We start from the raw sequence: 17,587 nt of genomic DNA, 5'->3' as shown, positions 1-17,587 counted from the left end.
TACTCTAGAGACAGATGAGGGGGACTTGTCTGGGGCTAACAGAGCAATCCTCATGGGTGGTGTTGAAATTGCACTTAAAGATGGTTCAAGAATTCAAAACAAACTCATTTGGAACCTTAGCGTGTAAAGTACCAGAGAATAGTTATAATGATTACAGTAAGACCAAGATTTTGTCACATTCTGGTGTCTGAAATGCTTTGTGATGGGGGGGGGGGGGGGGGGGCGGGGAGAGACTGAAAAAACCACCAAATAAACTACAATCTAAGAGTTACAGAACATAGCAGGTTATCAGACTGGATATACTTGTGTGTGTGGTGCTGTTTTTTTTTTTTGAAAGTGAGTCTCACTTCTTTGCCCAGGCTAGAGTGCAATGGCACGATCTGGGATCACCGCAACCTCCACCTCTCGGGTTCAAGTGATTCTCCTGCCTCAGCTTCCCCAGTAGCTGGGATTACAGGCATGTGCCACCAAGCCTGGCTAATTTTTGTATTTTTAGTAGAGACAGGGTTTCATCATGTTGGCCAGGCTGGTCTCGAATTCCTGACCCCAAGTGATCCTCCCTCCTCAGCCTCCCAAAGTGCTGGAATTACAGGCATGAGCCACTGCGCCTGGCTGGATATATTTGTTTTTAACATCAAGGTTGGGTGTTTGGTACTCATATAAAATTTATATGAATTTATTTCATGTATTAAATGCTTGCCAAGCTTAATAATAATCCTGTAAAAATCAAGATTTGTAAACTCAAAATTGCCAAAAGCTCTATGGTAAAGGTGAAATGAGCTAATTATCTCTGACATTTTAAAACTTAAAATTTAATTGCAACCATGTGGAAATGTAGGATTAGGAGTGCCTGATGCCAGGTTTTTTTTCCAAGAGAAACCAGAAATCCCTATTTTTGTGTGAGATGCCCCAAATTTTTAATGTTAGTCTCATTTCATAAATATAATTGTGCTCTGAAAAGATTGGTTTCACACTAAATCATTTCATATCTCAGAAGCTTGTCTTTATAAATACTAAAGTCAAAACTGAAAGAATTATCTCTACTCACTCAAGTCTGTCGTCTCGGACTCTCCTCCTGCCTCTGAGAATTCTGGACAGTCAGTCATTTTCTCGTTTTCCTTTATGGAGTGAAAAGCTGACTGGAAGGCTGATATTCGTTCTCTTAAAGAGTTAACATTTCGATACAGTGCGGGGCTGCCCTGCGAAAGTACAAAATATATAAGAAGTATTATAATCAATTCATACTTTCTATATTCTAGGCCTACAGCCTTTGAATCCAAAATTAAATACAGTACACATATGCTTTTTGAAGATCTGAGGTAAGGAGTTAGTGTGGTAGAGCTTCTTCACCCTGGAATCACACATTTTCAGTTTGAATAAAGAAGTTTACCACAAAAATGTTGAGAGGCCAGCCTAAGAGTAGATGGAGGGTGCCAAGAAAACATTGCACTCTGGGATGGTGCAACAAAAAGGGACAGGAGCAACCTGTTTGCAATTTTTACCAAATGTTGTGCTGGATGTATCCGTAGGAAGCCATCTGCATGGTGCCTGTGTCACAGGTAAGTCTCAGCATACCTACTTCAGTCCAAGCTGTTTCTACTCAGCACCGCTCTACACATGCCCTCCAGCCCAGGGGCCAGAATGAGATACAGAAGTTCCATACATACTCAGATACCACATTTGCATCGCTCTCTTTTTTAGCTCTTCCCAGTTAATTTTCCTGACTGTATGGGACCTGGAGGATATTTACTTCTTAGGGTTGAAAGCCAGCCATTCTCTTAAAATACAAAGTTAGACGGTATAAGCACAGAAGCTCTATGGAAATCCCGTTAATAGGGTTCCAGCCAAAGACGGATAAAATGAAATTTATACTAGTAGGGATAGAAGTGCCAGATAAAGGCAAGTAATATAAAAATTGAGAGTTCCATTTACATAAAAAATAAATTACAAATGAAGTTCTCTCTCTGAATTTTTTTTTATTACTTGGACTACTAACATTTCCATTGACACAAAGTTAGTGGCAATGTTTAAAAATTATACTAATGAGCAAAAAGTGAAGTAAAAATTACCTCCCTTTAAGATATCATACACAGTAGGCCGGGCACGGTGGCTCATGCATGTAATCCCAGCATTTTGGGAGGCCAAGGTGGGAGGATCACTTGAGGTCAGGAGTTCGAGATCAGTCTGGCTAACATGGTGAAACCCTGTCTCTACTAAAAATACAAAAATTAACCAGGCATGGTGGCACGTGCCTGTAATCCCAGCTATGTGGGAGGCTGAGGTGGAAGAATCACTTGAACCTGGGAGGTAGAGGTTGCAATGAGTCGAGATCACGCCACTGTACTTCAGGCTGGGCAACAGAATAAAACTTGGTCTCAGAAAAAAAATATATATCATAGGGAGGAAAAGCAGTTCATATCGTGAAGCCAGGTTTGATGGTGATTTGTTCACACATTTGATTCTCTTCCTGGTTAAATATAAAGCAAATTCTCTATTATATAATAAGAGAACATTTTACATTGAAATATGCTTGATGACATAAACGTTCATGACATAAACAGCAATAATATTCATAAAAGGCTTGTGCCCAACTCATCTAATAGAACAATAGGGAAAAGATGATCTCAAATTCATACAATTTACTTTGAACGTGCTTTTTCTGTACTCATATTTGAACATGGTAGGGGCAGGTTTAATATCCTAGCAACATGCAGCACCTTTGAAATGCTACTTTTAAAAAAATGGTAAGTTTCTCTAGTCAAAATAGTTTTTTCTCTATTTTCTACTGGAGAAGGAGAACAATGTTTACATACAAAGCAAATGAAACATTTAAAATGCACTGCTTTTTTAAGGTTTTTGTCTTAGGAATTGTGTCTGTCAGTCAACAACCTTCCTTCCATGCACCACAAACTGTTCGAGGGGCTTGGAATCTAGGGAAAATTACTTTATTTTTTTTTTTGAGACAGGGTCTTGCTCTATCAGCCAGGCTGGAGTGCAGTGGCACAATCACAGCTCAATGCAGCCTCGGTGTCTTGGGCTCAAACGATCCTCCAACTTCAGCCTCTCAAATAGCTTGGACCACAGGCATGTGCCACCACACCCAGCTAATTAAAACATTTTTTTTGTAGAGATGGAGTTTTGTCATATTGCCTAGGCTGGTCTCAAACTCCTGGCTTCAAATGATCCTCCCTCCTTTGCTTCTCAAAGTGCTGGGATTACAGTGTGAGCCACCATATCTGGCCAGGGAGATTACTGTCTAGAGTGAAATTCTGAAAACATATAAATGTAGTTACAGGTACAGGAGTTGCTATTAAGAAGAAAAATCAGTAATGTGGCTGAGTCCCTAAAAGTGCTGGTTTAGCTAGAATCAGGACAGACCTCTATCTTTAGTAAAATCTGAGTTGAAGCCAAAACAATGAGAAAGTGGTCTAAGGGAAGTTGTCATAGGAGGGCGGTACTCTCCAAGAACAAGGGCCAAGGCCCCGAGTGGAAACAGAATGGGGCAGAAAGGCCAGCGTGCCCTTTGAGTGGAAGGAGACGGGGAGACACCAGAGTGGGCATACAAAGGCATCAGGAAGGGGTGTGGGTTTAATTCAAGGGATCGCAGGAGGCCATGGGAAGATTTTGAGCAGCCGGGTGAATGATTCGGTTTCTACTTTAAATTAGTACCTCTCCTTGACTGCTCTGTGGGATAGCCAATGGATTAGGGAGAACGTCTGAGGCTGCTGCCAGCACGACACACGTACTACATTAAGGTCCTTTTTGTTTTAACATCAGAGAAGGAATACACTTTAAATTAATGTTACAAAGTCTATGGTAAATACATAAACCAGGAACAGTCATTCATTATCACTATCAAGTATTATATATTGTAGATAACCTTTTGTAGATAACTGGCAGCAGCGTAGAACTCTTTGCACCAGCATCACCACAAACACGTGAGCAATGCATTGTTTTACGATGTTACGTGAGCCACATCACCAGGCCTTAGAAATTTTTCAGCTCCATTATTATCTTATGAGACCACCATTGTATATTTAGTCCTTCATAAAGCAAAATGTCACTATGTAGCACAAGACTGTATCTGACTTTTTAGGAGCATGTATTATTTAAATAAAAATTTGAAAAAATAGTTAAATACATTCCCATCAGCAGATAAATAAGCTGCTCCTCTCCACAAGGTTGTCCCAAATACATTTTGTCCCAGGAGACCCTTGCCCCTATACATCAACACACAGTAGTCATGAAAAAATTAGAAACTTAAGATAAGCTTTTAAAAAGGTAGTAGTAGGCCGGGCGCGGTGGCTCAAGCCTGTAATCCCAGCACTTTGGGAGGCCGAGATGGGCGGATCACGAGGTCAGGAGATCGAGACCATCCTGGCTAACACGGTAAAACCCCGTCTCTACTAAAAACTACAAAAAACTAGCCGGGCGAGGTAGCAGGCGCCTGTAGTCCCAGCTAGCCGGGAGGCTGAGGCAGGAGAATGGCGTGAACCCGGGAGGCGGAGCTTGCAGTGAGCTGAGATCCGGCCACTGCACTCCAGCCTGGGCGACAGAGCGAGACTCCGTCTCAAAAAAAACAAAAAATAAAATAAATAAAAAATAAAAAAATAAATAAAAAGGTAGTAGTGCCTCACCTCATAGAAAAGTAGATATTAATTAGAAAAAAAAATTGTGAAATAAAATAGAAAGCTCCTCTAGAAAGCTATTTCTATCCAGGGTCTCACAACTCTTAAAATACCCTCGTTTGGGTTGGCCACTGTGGCACACACCTGTAACCCCAGCACTTTGATAGCGAGTGCTTAAGGTCAGGAGTTCAAAACAAGCCTGGGCAACACAGTGAGGCCCCATTTCCACAAAAAATTTTTTTTTAAATTAGCCCATTGCTGTGATACATGCCTATCGTTCCAGCTACTTGGAAAGCTAAGGTAGGAGGATTCCTTGGGCCCAGGAACTCATTGCTACAGTGAACTATGATTGTACCACTGCACTCTAGCCTGGGCGACTTAGATCATCTCTAAAACAAAACAAAGAAAAATCACCCATGGTCAACATCATCATTTATGCTAACTGCACTGTTTTTTTTTGTTTTTTGTTTTTTTTTGAGACAGTCTCACTCCATCGCCCAGACTAGAATACAGTGGCATAATCTTGGCTCAATGCAACCTCTACCTCCCAGGTTCAAGCAATTCTTGTGCTTCAACCTCCCGAGTAGCTGGAATTACAGGCACCTGCTGCCACACCCGGCTAATTTTCGTATTTTTAGTAGAGATGGGGTTTCACCATGTTGGACAGGCTGGTCTCGAACTCCTGACCTCAAGTTATCTGCCTGCCTCTGCCTCCCAGAGTACTGGGATTATAGGCATGAGCCACCGCGCCCAGTCGCTAACTGAATGTTCTCTAAAACACAGAGAAAATCTCTCTCCAGATTTGAAACAGAGCAGATGCACTAGAAGGTGTAAAGACAGCACAAAAGCTTCATAACAGAATTCACAACAGAACTTAGAAGCAAATCATACCTGGAAAGGAGAATCTTGTGCCAAAGGAGATTTCCTAGCATTCTTTATATTTTGCTGCCGAGCGATGAAACGAATCAGATGGTTTGTTTCAGGAGAGCCCCGAGCACCAACTGCAGAACGTCGTCTGGATTTTTTAAGGTAGGATGATGACTTTCCTGTAATGAAACTCTCTTACAAATTGGAACAAAACAAGGCAATCATCAGTAACCACGTCCAATACGCGTGATGTACCAGCCTGAGAGAGAAAACATGATAAACATGTGCTACAGAAAGCTCAGTAGAGAGTTACTGGCAGAGTCGTTCATACAGTCAGTGGAAGAGGAATTTGTTTTGTCTGCTGACTTAGTCCATGCTTCTAAAACAGTGCCTAGTACATAGAACAGTTATTAAAAGTTGTTGAATAAACACATGAACACGTTTTAAGTTTTCATTTTCATTTCATATTTCCTACACACAGATGGCTTTTGCTTTTGACTCAGGATTTTTCTTTTTCTAAATAAGTCAGTTTTATCCCCAATAACTGAAAGGTAAGATCTCCATGTAGGTACATGCAGTCTCAGGTTCTTAATTCTTCAAGATGATTGGTTTCTTTCTGATACCTATCATTGGCACTATCCTGAATTTTGGACATATGCCTAAGCACACAAAATGAATCCAGCTTTTTAAAGGTCTAAGAGTCATGTTCTTGAGAATGCAAGTTAGGGTGGTGTGCCACTTGTACCCTGTCTTATGTATTACCTGGTCTAGTGCTCTGTGATGTTCAAGACTTCCATTATCCTCCAGCTCTAAAACTACTATCCTCTGATCCAATTCCATTCTTACATAGTATTTCCTTCTTTTCCATCTAAGTCAGACTTCACTGGTAAACTTCATTTCTACTGCTTGAAGGACATTAGCTGGAATCAATCTTCTGTTTGTGATTTTTTTTTTTTTTGAGACAGTTTCACTCTTGTTGCCCAGGATGGAGTGCAATGGTACGATCTCAGCGCACAGTAACCTCTGCCTCCCAGGTTCAAGCGATTCTCCTGCCTCAAACTCCTGAGTAGCTGGGAATACAGGCATGCGCCACCACGCCCGACTAATTTTGTATTTTTAGTAGAGACAAGATTTCTCTATGTTGGTCAGGCTGGTCTCGAACTCTTGACCTCCGGTTATCTGCCTGCCTCGGCCTCCCAAAGTGCTGGGATTACAAGCATGAGCCACTGTGCCCAGCCCTGTTTGTGATTTTTAAAGGAGGTACATCCTGATCTTTCAGTATTATATTTTCTTAATTGCTCTTAAACTTTCTCTTATTTTTGCCAAAAATGAAAACAAAATGTATTATTAGTATTCATATCAAACACTCTCCTGCATCCCATGTGACAGGTCAGAAAGTGACTCACACACATTTTTTTCTAGTATTGGCATTAAGCACGACTCTGACTTCAGAACATTATCATGCTGGATGCCTTGCAATTCTGTGATCCCTGCTATGCTAAATGAGCCATGCATGTGCACAGAAGTCTCCCTGAAGAAGCGAGTTTGCAGAGTAGGCAATTTAGGTACCTAAAATAATATGACAGCACACATAAATAAAAAAAGCTGAATTATATTAAAGTTATGTTTAAACTTGAAAAGCATTACAATAGAATGACAACTTTTCTTACCTGTAGAGTTCCTAACAAAGCTTTCAGGTGTAATTCCCAATTGCTCTACGGTTACTGTGGAAAAGTTCAAAGGTGATTTAAAAGTATCTGGTGTGCAAGGATTAGGAGGTAATTCGGCATGCTTCTGAGGAGTCATAATCTTCCCAGTTCCCAAACTGAAAGACGCATTTCCTGAAACGCACGACATATTGTAGGGGTGAGGACAACTCTGTCTAAACCTTCAACTTCACAAGGAGGCAGCAGATCATCACATACCAGCATTATTCATTGCAGACTCCTTGGTTTCAGGGGGCTTGTCTTTTGAATTGGCATCCATCTAAGAGGTGAAGAGAAACAATGAAAAATAATCCCACCAGCAAGCTGAATGTGATTCGATCACGAACCTCATTCAAGACTGAATTGTAATAAAGTCCATACTGGCATAAAAACACACGTCGCAGGTTCCATTTTTTATTTTAATTTCTGTGGGTATACAGTAGATGTATATATTTATGGGGTACGTGAAATATTTTGATACAGGCATGCAAGTCGTAATAATCAAATCAAAGTAAATGAGGTAGCCATCATCTCAAATATTTATCCTTTTTGTTAAAAACAATCCAATTACACTTTGTTATTTTTGAAATGCACAATTAAATTATGGACCGTCACCCTGTTGTGCTAGCAAATACTAGATCTTATTCATTCTATGTTTTTGTACCTGTTAACCATCTCCACTTCCCTCCCACTCAGCCCCAATACCCTTCCCAGCCTGTGCTAACCATTCTTCTACTCAAAACGCGTACTTTTAAGGCCAAATTAAACAGAAAGAAATGGAGGAAACTGCTGTTCAGGCACCAAAGCAGACCCCAAAGGATAAGCCATGGCTTTTCAACCGAAGCGAAGACCTGAATCATAAGGGTACTCCTCTCAAGACGCAGCTCTATTTCCAGAAATTGTCTCAGCAGGTCCGGATGCACCCCTGGTCACCCAGAGCAGCTCCTGAGAGGAGTACTAACTCTGTGCTGCAAGGTAAGCCGAATATACTCCATAAAAACGGCCCGGAGAAGCAGCCCCATGGCAGCGCGGCTGCAATCCTACCTCTCACGCCGCACCTGAAGGCCGGCCAGGCAGATAGGCTTATTCCCAGAGCCTCGAGGCAGGCGAGCGTCGCGTTGGTCGCTGCTTCCAGACCCCGGCTCCTCTGTCCGGAAGGGTTCTGCTGGCAAAGCACCCGGAGCCAGGAACCGCTCTCCGAACAAGGAGTCCAGGGTCCCTGAGGCCGACTCGGACTCACAGCCCGCGCAGTCCCTGTCTTTCGCTCTGCCCGGCCGCCTCATCCGCCCGCCGCCCGATTCAAATTCCCGGCCCCGCCCCTCGATGCCGAACTTACTCTACGAATCACTCCGCTACCGCCCCTTTCTCGGATCCGCGCACACACCGAGCGCTCCCAGGCCTCTTTCCTTGGCACAGGAGTGACTTCCTGGGCTCGGAATGGGGCCACCGCGAGCTGCAGTCAACCCACCGACCACAGACACCTGCTACTGCTGTGACCGCGGGGACTACTTTCCGGGAGCGTCTCGCGGAGTAACGCTTCTGTTAGCACTTTAACTCCGCCTCCCACCTTTCTATTGGATGCTGCAAACTTCGAAAAGACTCATTCAACCAATCCTAACAGAGCGAAGAGCGGGCTCTTACCCAATCAGTCCGTCCCTACCGCAGCCGTTTCCTCGCTGGGCCGGCTTGTGGGCGGGGCTAACGGGGGAGGAGGGGCCGACTGGTGCTTGGGTCCCTTTCAGCGCTCCACCTCCTTTCCGTAGACCCCGCCCTCGTATGCAGATGAGCGCTACCTACACTTGAGTGTGCGCCTGCTCAGTAGCCCTGTAAGTCGCCGTCCTGCTCCAGGAGCGTCTCTGATTGGCTGATGCCCCTTCCCGTCTACTAGCCTTCAGCGTCTCTTCCCTCCCTCCATCCCGGCTAGGTTAGCCAGGGCCCGCCCGACACTGGGTGCTGATTGGCTGGACCCTGGCCGGTGACGCGGGTTGGTTGGTAGGCTGAGTGTCAGTCTCGGAGAGGTGGGGGAAGGGCCCCAGGCAGGCTGAGGAGCCTAGGGGCGGGGTGGGAAGGAGGACCGGCCGAGCCCTGGGTGTGGGACTGAGTGCGTGTGTGTGGTGTGTCCCCAAGGGCAGGAAGGTGGCGAAGGGAGGCGAATCCGAGTGGGTGGAGGGAGGGGAAGGGCGGGAGGAGAAAAAGGTGGGAGGAGGACCAGGTGGGAGGGTGGCGGCTCACTCAGGACCCAGCGGGGGCAGCGCGATGAGGCGGGTGACCCTGTTCCTGAACGGCAGCCCTAAGAACGGAAAGGTAACGGGGGCGTGAGTGGGCGCGGCGGGCCGTGGGTCGGGGCGAGGGCGGACGGCGCGGACCTGGCTGGCGGGGCAGCGGTGAAGTTGGGCAGAGGGGCTGGGAGGTGGGCGTGCGCAGGCTGGGGGCGCCCGGGGACAGCACAGGGTCCCCGCGGCCTCCTCCCGACCCTCAGGACCCCTGTGCCCGAGCCTGCCCTTCGGCGCCTCAGCTGCTTGGGGGCCGGCGCGGGTCGGGCCAGGGGCTCCGGGACTCTCGGATGCGCGGTGCGGGGGGCGCGGGGACTAGGGAGCGGAGAGGGCCGCGGTCACCTGGGCGCCCGGGCGGTCGCGCCTCTTCCCGCCTGTCCCCGAGACCCCGCTCCCGCCTGCGGGAGGAGGCGCGCCGGCTCCCGTGCTGAGTAATGGTCTGCTCGGAAAGTGGCGGCGAGCACCAGAGCCTGTGGAGATGGGTCAGGGAGACAGAAGTAAACTGCCCGTGGATAAACAAAATCTTCGCCCATCCGAGGGCGAAGACAGGATTTTTAACATGGGGGCATTTTCTTGTTGATTTTTGCCCTTCTCTCTGAGATGCCTCAAGCCCCCACCCCCCGACGCCGCCAAACTTCTCTGTACTCGTTTTATTATTTTGCCTTATTTTGATTCCCTAGAGGACGGGGACAGCAGACCCAAAAGGGATCGATTTGACAGTCGCCTTTGCTGTGTTAGGTAGGCCTTTGCGGAGGGTGTGGTGCTAAGTGTTCTTCCAGCGCTGGAGCAAGCCAAAACGAATTCTCTTCCTTCCCAGCCTTTTGCCCCACCCATGAAAGTTGTTCTGCTACTTTGGGAAATTTTGACTGTTCAAGGCAGACATTTACTGCGTTGCTAAATGACACCCAGAAGTAACTCAGCCTTTACGAGTCTAAGGTAAAGGTAAATGGGTTTCACTGTGTTGGTTGCCAAAATACTCTGATGCCTGCACATTCGGGAAACACTGTAAATTTTTAAATAGTGAAATTGTCCAGTGGCATTAAAAATGGCTTTCCGATTATTCAGTGTAGAGTAAACATGCCCTGAAAATTCGAACCAGAGTGTGGTTTGTTGGCTATAATTTTGTGTTCTTCTGGTCTTAGAGATTTAATACTCGTTTTAAAACAGAATTGGTATAAATTCGAGTTCTTGAGTTGTCTTGAACGCTACCCTGAAAATATGCTCACGAAGTTTACATTTCTCATCACTATTAACTTTTTCTAAACCTGTTCTGTAGTTAGCTGGTATTATCTAAAACGTATGTTGTTACTCTAAGGAAGATTTAGTATATCCAAAATTGGTAATATTTCTCAAAAACAAACTTCCGATTGACCTTTTTAATGCAGTATCTCTGCTATGTTACTCATGGAAGGCAAATATTTAGACTTAGTCATAAATATTTTTGCTCTAAATCTCTCCCGAATCCACTCAGTTTGGTTGTCAAAAATTAACTGAGTTGATCTTTCCATATTGTTCACACGGATTTTTTTTAAACTATCTAGTTTTGACTAGATTAGATTCTTGGATTTAAATTTTGTTTACTTTAAAAATATTCTGCTAGAGAATCTCAGAAGATTGGGGAAAATGCATCTCAAATAATTAAATATGAATATGTTTAAGTTACAACGATCATAAAAATCCAAACTGGAGAGTACTAGATAAAAAGAAACAAAGCCATGATCTTCACTGCTCAGCTGATGAACATATTCTAGAATAACGTTGGCAGTGCTTTCTCTCCTTTCAGTTGATTAAAAAATTTTATAATTACTCTTATTTGACAAAAGAGCTACATAATACATAACAGCTTGCATTTTTATATATAAAGTGACTAATTGGATTGGCATGATCATGACATGAATGTTCATTAAGAATAAGCTAGGGAAAAGTGCTACTCAAATAGAACAGAATTTGATTTCCCATCCACCAGTTGGAATATCTGTACCACTTACTTTATCTCCTTTACCTCGCTTCTGCTTTTGTTTCCTGGTTATAAGAATAATCTGTTTTTTTTCAAATAAGTTTCCCTCTTATAGCTTGTTTAGTGCTTACCAGACTGTGGGACTATAAAGCCTGGGGAAAGGTGTGGAGAGGCAGAGAATTCTTCCGAGGTGCTGTGTTACATGCTCACCACGAATTTTCTGTGTATTGAATAAATGTAACTAGTGGTGAATGTATTTGATGTTGGAGAGAGGGCTATGCATTCTCTGAACAGTGGTTTCCAGAGTGAGATGGCACACCACGGACGGTGTCCAAGATGATTTATTGGAGGTCAGGAAGAAATACACCTTTTGTTTGTATTTTACACTTAAAAATATAAAATAATGTGGAAACGTGATTTTTCGGATCTGGAAAGACACAGGTGTCTCCAGTCACTGAACATGTCGGCTGGTCTCAGGTCTCCTGTAAGAAGGGAGGGCCTTCACATGTGAAAAGGTTAATTAATAGTGGCTTCTTCACTGATTGGTTGTCATTGACATTGTACTATGGAAGCTTACAACTGCCAGGTTAAGATTTATATCTAGTTTTAACTAAATTAACCCTCACCAAAATGCCAAGTGATCTTAAAGGATTACTTCAAAGAAACTGCAGCTTGAAGTCAATATGAATTATGCAAGCACAAGTAAACAATGAGGAAATGGCAGGAGCTGCCACTTCTCCTAGTATGTATAAACCATGAGACTAAAAAAAGAGTGGGTCTTTTTGGGCCTGAGAAGTTGAAACAGTGCTGAGTTTTAAAGAAGACTAGTTGAAGTCCTATTTATTAATTGTTATTAATAATCTGCCTCTCCCTAAGTGTATGTTATTCTTTGAAATATTAGCCATTGATAGGATGAGTCATCCTAGTTAGCAAGATATTTAGAAATACTTTCTAGGACATGAAGACAAATGGCTTCAGATTTTTTTCTTTTCTGATTTTATTTTTTGGTTTTTGTTTTTTACATTTATTTATTTATTTATTTATTTATTTATTTGATACAGCGGTTTGCTCTTCCGCTCAGGCTGGAGTGCAGTGGCGTGATCTCAGCTCACTGCAACCTCCACCCTCCAGGTTCAAGCGATTCTCCTGCCTCCGCCTCTTGCATAACTTGGGATTAATTTTTGTATTTTTGGTAGAGACAGGATTTCACCATGTTGGCCAGGCTGGTCCTGAACTCTTGACCTTAGGTGATCCACCTGCCTTGGCCTCCCAAAGTGCTAGGATTACAGGCATGAGCCACCACACCCGGCTTATTTTGATGTTTAAAGTCAATCCTGTATTTGGCAGAATTTCACTAAATTTAATGATAAATATTTAGGAGATTCTTACTGGCTGATTCATAGTCTAAATCACTGAAAGTCCTCATCATTTGGGAAAACATGTACTTTCTAATAGTGGAATATGGTTTGTAACTACATAAATATACAGATGTTTGAGCACACGCCCAAAAGTGTGTTACCACTGGGATGTGTGGTCAGAAACATTTGAAGGCCTTAGTTCTAATCACTGGAATCTTTAATTTAAATTTTGAGGGTTTTTTGGTTGTTTTTTAAAACTGCTCCAAAGAGTCAGTTATGTTGTACCTGTCATCCTTTTTCCATGTGCCTCAACATTTTCATTTTTCTTTTTAATATTCCTTGTAAGAGATGGCATTAAGGAAATTGAAATGGGGACTTGCGCATCTGAATGCAGTGTGTGGCTTCTGAGCAACTTAATGTCAGTGCAGAATTTCTGTATGTCTTGAACACAGTGTTTTTTTTACTTCAGAATATTCATTAATGAGCGGTGCAAGTCCTAGGCCTTTTGTATACTGATTAATTCATCATTCATTCATTCATTCAGTGAATACTTAATAAATGCCCTCTGAGTACGTGGCATCGTGCCAAACATGGCTAACAGGGTAGGAAATACTTTCATTCTGTACCGTGTTTTCATTCTTGGTCCAAGAAATAACTTTTCTTCAGGTTTTGGTATTAGGTCAGAAACATGTTGTTGGGGGCAGGCACAATGACTCATACCTGTAATCCCAGCACTTTTTGAGAGGCTGAGGTGGGAGGATTGCTTGAGTTCAGGAGTTCAAGATGAGCCTGGGCAACAGAGTGAGATCCCATCTCTAAAACAACAACAACAACAAAGAATGAAAAAGAAATGTGTTGTTAGTAGTAAGTATCCCGGTTCGAATCCATGATGTTAGAGTTGGAGGAAGGTGAAAATTTTATGTGAACCTCTGCCTCTGAAGTCTAAACATTAATAAGAACCTAGTGAGAGCCCACTTTTTAAGCTTGAACATTTCTTAATATATTTGATACATAGTAAAGAATACAATAAAGAATGGACATAAAAATTATGAGGAACATAGTATAGCAAATATCTGTAAGTCTGCCAGACAACCCAAGAAGTAGCATGTTATCAATAACATAATGTGCTCATCCACTTTCCTGAACTTCTGTTTTGTTCTTCTCTTTGCTGTGTGTGTTTTTAAATCAATAGTTTTGTCACATATATATGCATAACTAAATTACCCTTTTTTTTTTTAAGACAAGGTCTCGCACTGTTGCCCAGGCTAGAGTGCAGTGGCGCGATCTTGGCTCACTGCAACCTCTGACGGCCTGGGTTCAAGTGATTCTCCTGCCTCAGCCTCCTGAGTAGCTGGAATTACAGGAGCTTGCCAGCACTCACCGCTCATTTTTCTATTTTTAGTAGAGACGGGGTTTCACCATGTTGGTCAGGCTGGTCTCGGCTGACCTCCTGATCTGCCTGCCTCGGCCGCCCGAGGCATTGGGATTACAGGCGTGAGCCACTGCACCTAGCCATTTTTAAAAAATCAGCATCAGGACATACTGTATCTCAAATTGATATTATACTGTATATAGTTTTTTGTGGAGACAGTGTCTTCTGTATTGCCCAGGCTGGTCTCAAACTCCCGGCCTCAAGCAGTCTCCGTCCTCAGTCTCCCAAGGTGCTGGGACTACAGGCATGAGCCACGATGCCAGGCCAGTCCTTGCTTTTTTCATTCAGTATAATTCTGTTCCAACCATAATATCTGACATAGTGATAATTTATTCATTTTTACTGCTTTATTAAAGTACATGCTATGCAAATACTGTCAGTGGACATTAGGTTATTTTCTTTATATTTTGTTGTTAAATTAACAGTGCTGTCATGAATATTTCTATATATGTATCCTGGTGCACAGCAGCAAGCATTTTTCTAGGGAAGTAGTTCTCAAACTTTAGCATGCATCAGAGTCACTTGAAGGAGGAGGAGGATTTGAGAAAACCGCTAGATTTCATCCCCAAAGGTTAATATTCAGCAGGTCTGGGGTAGGGTAGGAATGTGCATTTTTAATTTGCAGGTGAAATGTGGTTCAGATGCTCTAGGTGACAGGATCACACATGTGAGAACCACCACTCTAAGGTATAGACACGTAGTTGTAATTATTGGGTGTTAAGTTATGTAAATATTCAGTTTTGTAAAATAATGCCAGATTTTTTTCAAAGTCATTGCAGTAATTTATATTCCCACCAGCATTGCATAAACCTTCCCCATTGGTTTACAACTACTCCAGCACTTGGTATTGTCAACATTTTCCATTTTAAATATTTTCTTTTTTCACCTTAGAGTTAATTATCTCACCTTTTAAAGAATCAGCTCATGTAAATATTTAAAATGTATTTGACTAAAAGTATAGGTAGAGAAAATTGAGTTCTACTTTTAGCTATTAATTGTGATTGGTGATTTTGTTGGGTAAATCAGCCTGCATAAATTCAACAAGTATTCCTTGTGTATTATGTAATAAATATTGTGGGTAAAGAAGAAAAAATATTTTATGTACATGTGCAGGTTTTAATTTTTAAATTTAAATAATATAGGTTACAATTTGAAAATTGTGTTTAAAGGCAAATTAAAACTAGCCAGTCCTACTAGGCATGGTGTCCTTTTACTTTCCAACTCATAGACAGCTTTCACTTGTCATGGAATCTGAAATTTAAAAAGAATTGACTCTGAACAGTAGTATAATACAGTCATCATGAACTTTAATAGACACGCTTCTCAATTTACTCTGTAAAATGCTTCTGTTCTTAGGGCCTAAGTTATTAAAGTAGATAATCGCAGTGACATGGAAACATCAGGCCCACGTGGTGGAGACAACACATAGAAAGCAAATGATCTTTGTAAGCACTATCATTTTATGATTTATTTGGCTCAGTATGAGGACAATAACAAACTTAGTATATACTCACTGGAGCTTATGTCCATGATATACAAGATTTTTATCGTTCCTCTTTCTCAACAGAGTTGTTATATAAAGAATACATGTGCCAATGTGACTTAATAATCTTTTCTATATGTATGACAAATTTATGTTGATACATATTTTAAAATCTGGTTTCTAATTAGTTTAAAATAGAGATTTTGAATATTTGAATATTAGTATTACAATATAACTCCTTTTTATTTGTTTGGTATTGTTAGTATGCTCGAATGACTAGTTGGAAAACAAATGTCAAGAATAGCCCTCCAAGTGAAAACAAGTATATTGGCCCAAATTAAGGGAAATTTTCAAATTTCTAGAACTATAAGATTCTTTGTACTAATTTTAATTCTGTTTTCTCTAATTGACTACCCTTTGGTTATTTCACTTAAAGGAAATTGTTAACTGCCTGATTACAAACTGTTAAAATAATTTTATTTGTAAAACTAGTATCTGGAGCTATGGAGACCTTAAAATAAATTAAAACTTTCCCCCCTTATTACAAAAGTAATAAAGGTTCGTTGTAACAAATTTGGAAAACAAACAAAGTAAAACAAAAAACTCAGCTGGACGTGGTGGCTCGCGCCTGTAATCCCAGCACTTTGGGAGGCTGAGGTGGGTGGATCACGAGGTCAAGAGATCGACATCCTCCTGGCCAACATGGTGAAACCCCGTCTCTACTAAAAATATAAAAATTAGCTTGGTGTGGTGGTGCGGTTTTACTATATTGGCCAGGCTGGTCTTGAACTCCTGACCTCAGGTGATCCTACTACCTTGGCCTTCCAAAAAGTGTCAGCATTACATGCGTGAGCCACTGTGCACAGATTGCTTTAGAATTGCATTTATACTGTGTATTTTTTTTACCCTAATGACAGTGTAAGAGACTTAAATGAATATGACTGATTGTCACACAAAAAAGGCATGTCCTAGTTCAACACTCAACATTCAAGAAATACTTATCAAAGACCTGCTATAAGCCAGGTAATGTACCATTTAGCTAGGTGGATCCTTCAATTTGAATCTATGGCGGTTATTAGTAGAACAACTCAGGGATGTACTTCTTTAGTACTGCTTATCAGCTTTACCAAGGGGTAATTAGTCACCTCTGTTCACAGAATTCATAACAATGTTTTGCAAATTAATTTTTTTACTGGACCTTTAGGATCCAGGCAGACAGCCAGATTAGAAAATACTTAGTGATAAGGTAAATTGTTTTTGATACTTTATTTATTTATTTATTTATTTATTTATTTATTTATTTATTTATTTTATTATACTTTAAGTTCTAGGGTACATGTGCATAACGTGCAGGTTACATATGTATACATGTGCCATGTTGGTGTGCTGCACCCATCAACTCGTCAGCACCCATCAATTCATCATTTATATCAGGTATAACTCCCCAATGCAATCCCTCCCCCCTCCCCCCTCCCCATGATAGGCCCCAGTGTGTGATGTTCCCCTTCCCGAGTCCAAGTGAGCTCATTGTTCAGTTCCCACCTATGAGTGAGAACATGCGGTGTTTGGTTTTCTCTTCTTGTGATAATTTGCTAAGAATGATGGTTTCCAGCTGCATCCATGTCTCTACAAAGGACGCAAACTCATCCTTTTTTATGGCTGCATAGTATTCCATGGTGTATATGTGCCACATTTTCTTAATCCAGTCTGTCACTGATGGACATTTGGGTTGATTCCAAGTCTTTGCTATTGTGAATAGTGCCGCAATAAACATACGTGTGCATGTGTCTTTGTAGTAGCATAATTTATAATCCTTTGGGTATATACCCAGTAGTGGGATGGCTGGGTCATATGGTACATCTAGTTCTAGATCCTTGAGGAAT

The 17,587-nt window shown here is 42.0% G+C and overlaps 2 protein-coding genes across 5 annotated transcripts in view; one reads left to right on the top strand and one right to left on the bottom strand.

Annotated features, from left to right (window-relative positions):
- Positions 1-8,774, bottom strand: part of CDCA2 (cell division cycle associated 2) — a 49,732-nt gene extending 40,958 nt beyond the window's left edge. The window contains exons 1-5 of one of the 3 annotated variants that reach the window (XM_023216760.2): positions 8,246-8,774; positions 7,421-7,481; positions 7,166-7,336; positions 5,520-5,689; positions 1,049-1,199 (exon numbers count right to left, since the gene is read on the bottom strand). In XM_023216760.2, coding sequence (XP_023072528.2) covers positions 1,049-1,199; positions 5,520-5,689; positions 7,166-7,336; positions 7,421-7,481 — 553 coding nt within the window. In that variant the 5' untranslated portion in view covers positions 8,246-8,774. The remainder of the gene's footprint in view (positions 1-1,048; positions 1,200-5,519; positions 5,690-7,165; positions 7,337-7,420; positions 7,482-8,245) is intronic. The other 2 variants (XM_023216762.2, XM_023216761.2) reach the window with 2 other exon arrangements.
- A 467-nt stretch (positions 8,775-9,241) lies between these two features.
- Positions 9,242-17,587, top strand: part of KCTD9 (potassium channel tetramerization domain containing 9) — a 38,923-nt gene continuing 30,577 nt past the window's right edge. Inside the window, exon 1 of one of the 2 annotated variants that reach the window (XM_023216758.2) lies at positions 9,242-9,505. In XM_023216758.2, coding sequence (XP_023072526.1) covers positions 9,458-9,505 — 48 coding nt within the window. In that variant the 5' untranslated portion in view covers positions 9,242-9,457. Of the gene's footprint in view, positions 9,506-10,311; positions 10,411-17,587 lie in introns of those variants that run through there. The other variant, XM_023216759.2, reaches the window with a different exon arrangement.

This window comes from Piliocolobus tephrosceles, chromosome 7 (genome assembly GCF_002776525.5).
Source record: "Piliocolobus tephrosceles isolate RC106 chromosome 7, ASM277652v3, whole genome shotgun sequence".
Classification (NCBI taxonomy): Eukaryota; Metazoa; Chordata; class Mammalia; order Primates; family Cercopithecidae; genus Piliocolobus; species Piliocolobus tephrosceles.
The sequence above is the reverse complement of the archived record's forward strand: the minus strand, read 5'-3'. Positions and strand labels throughout refer to the sequence as shown.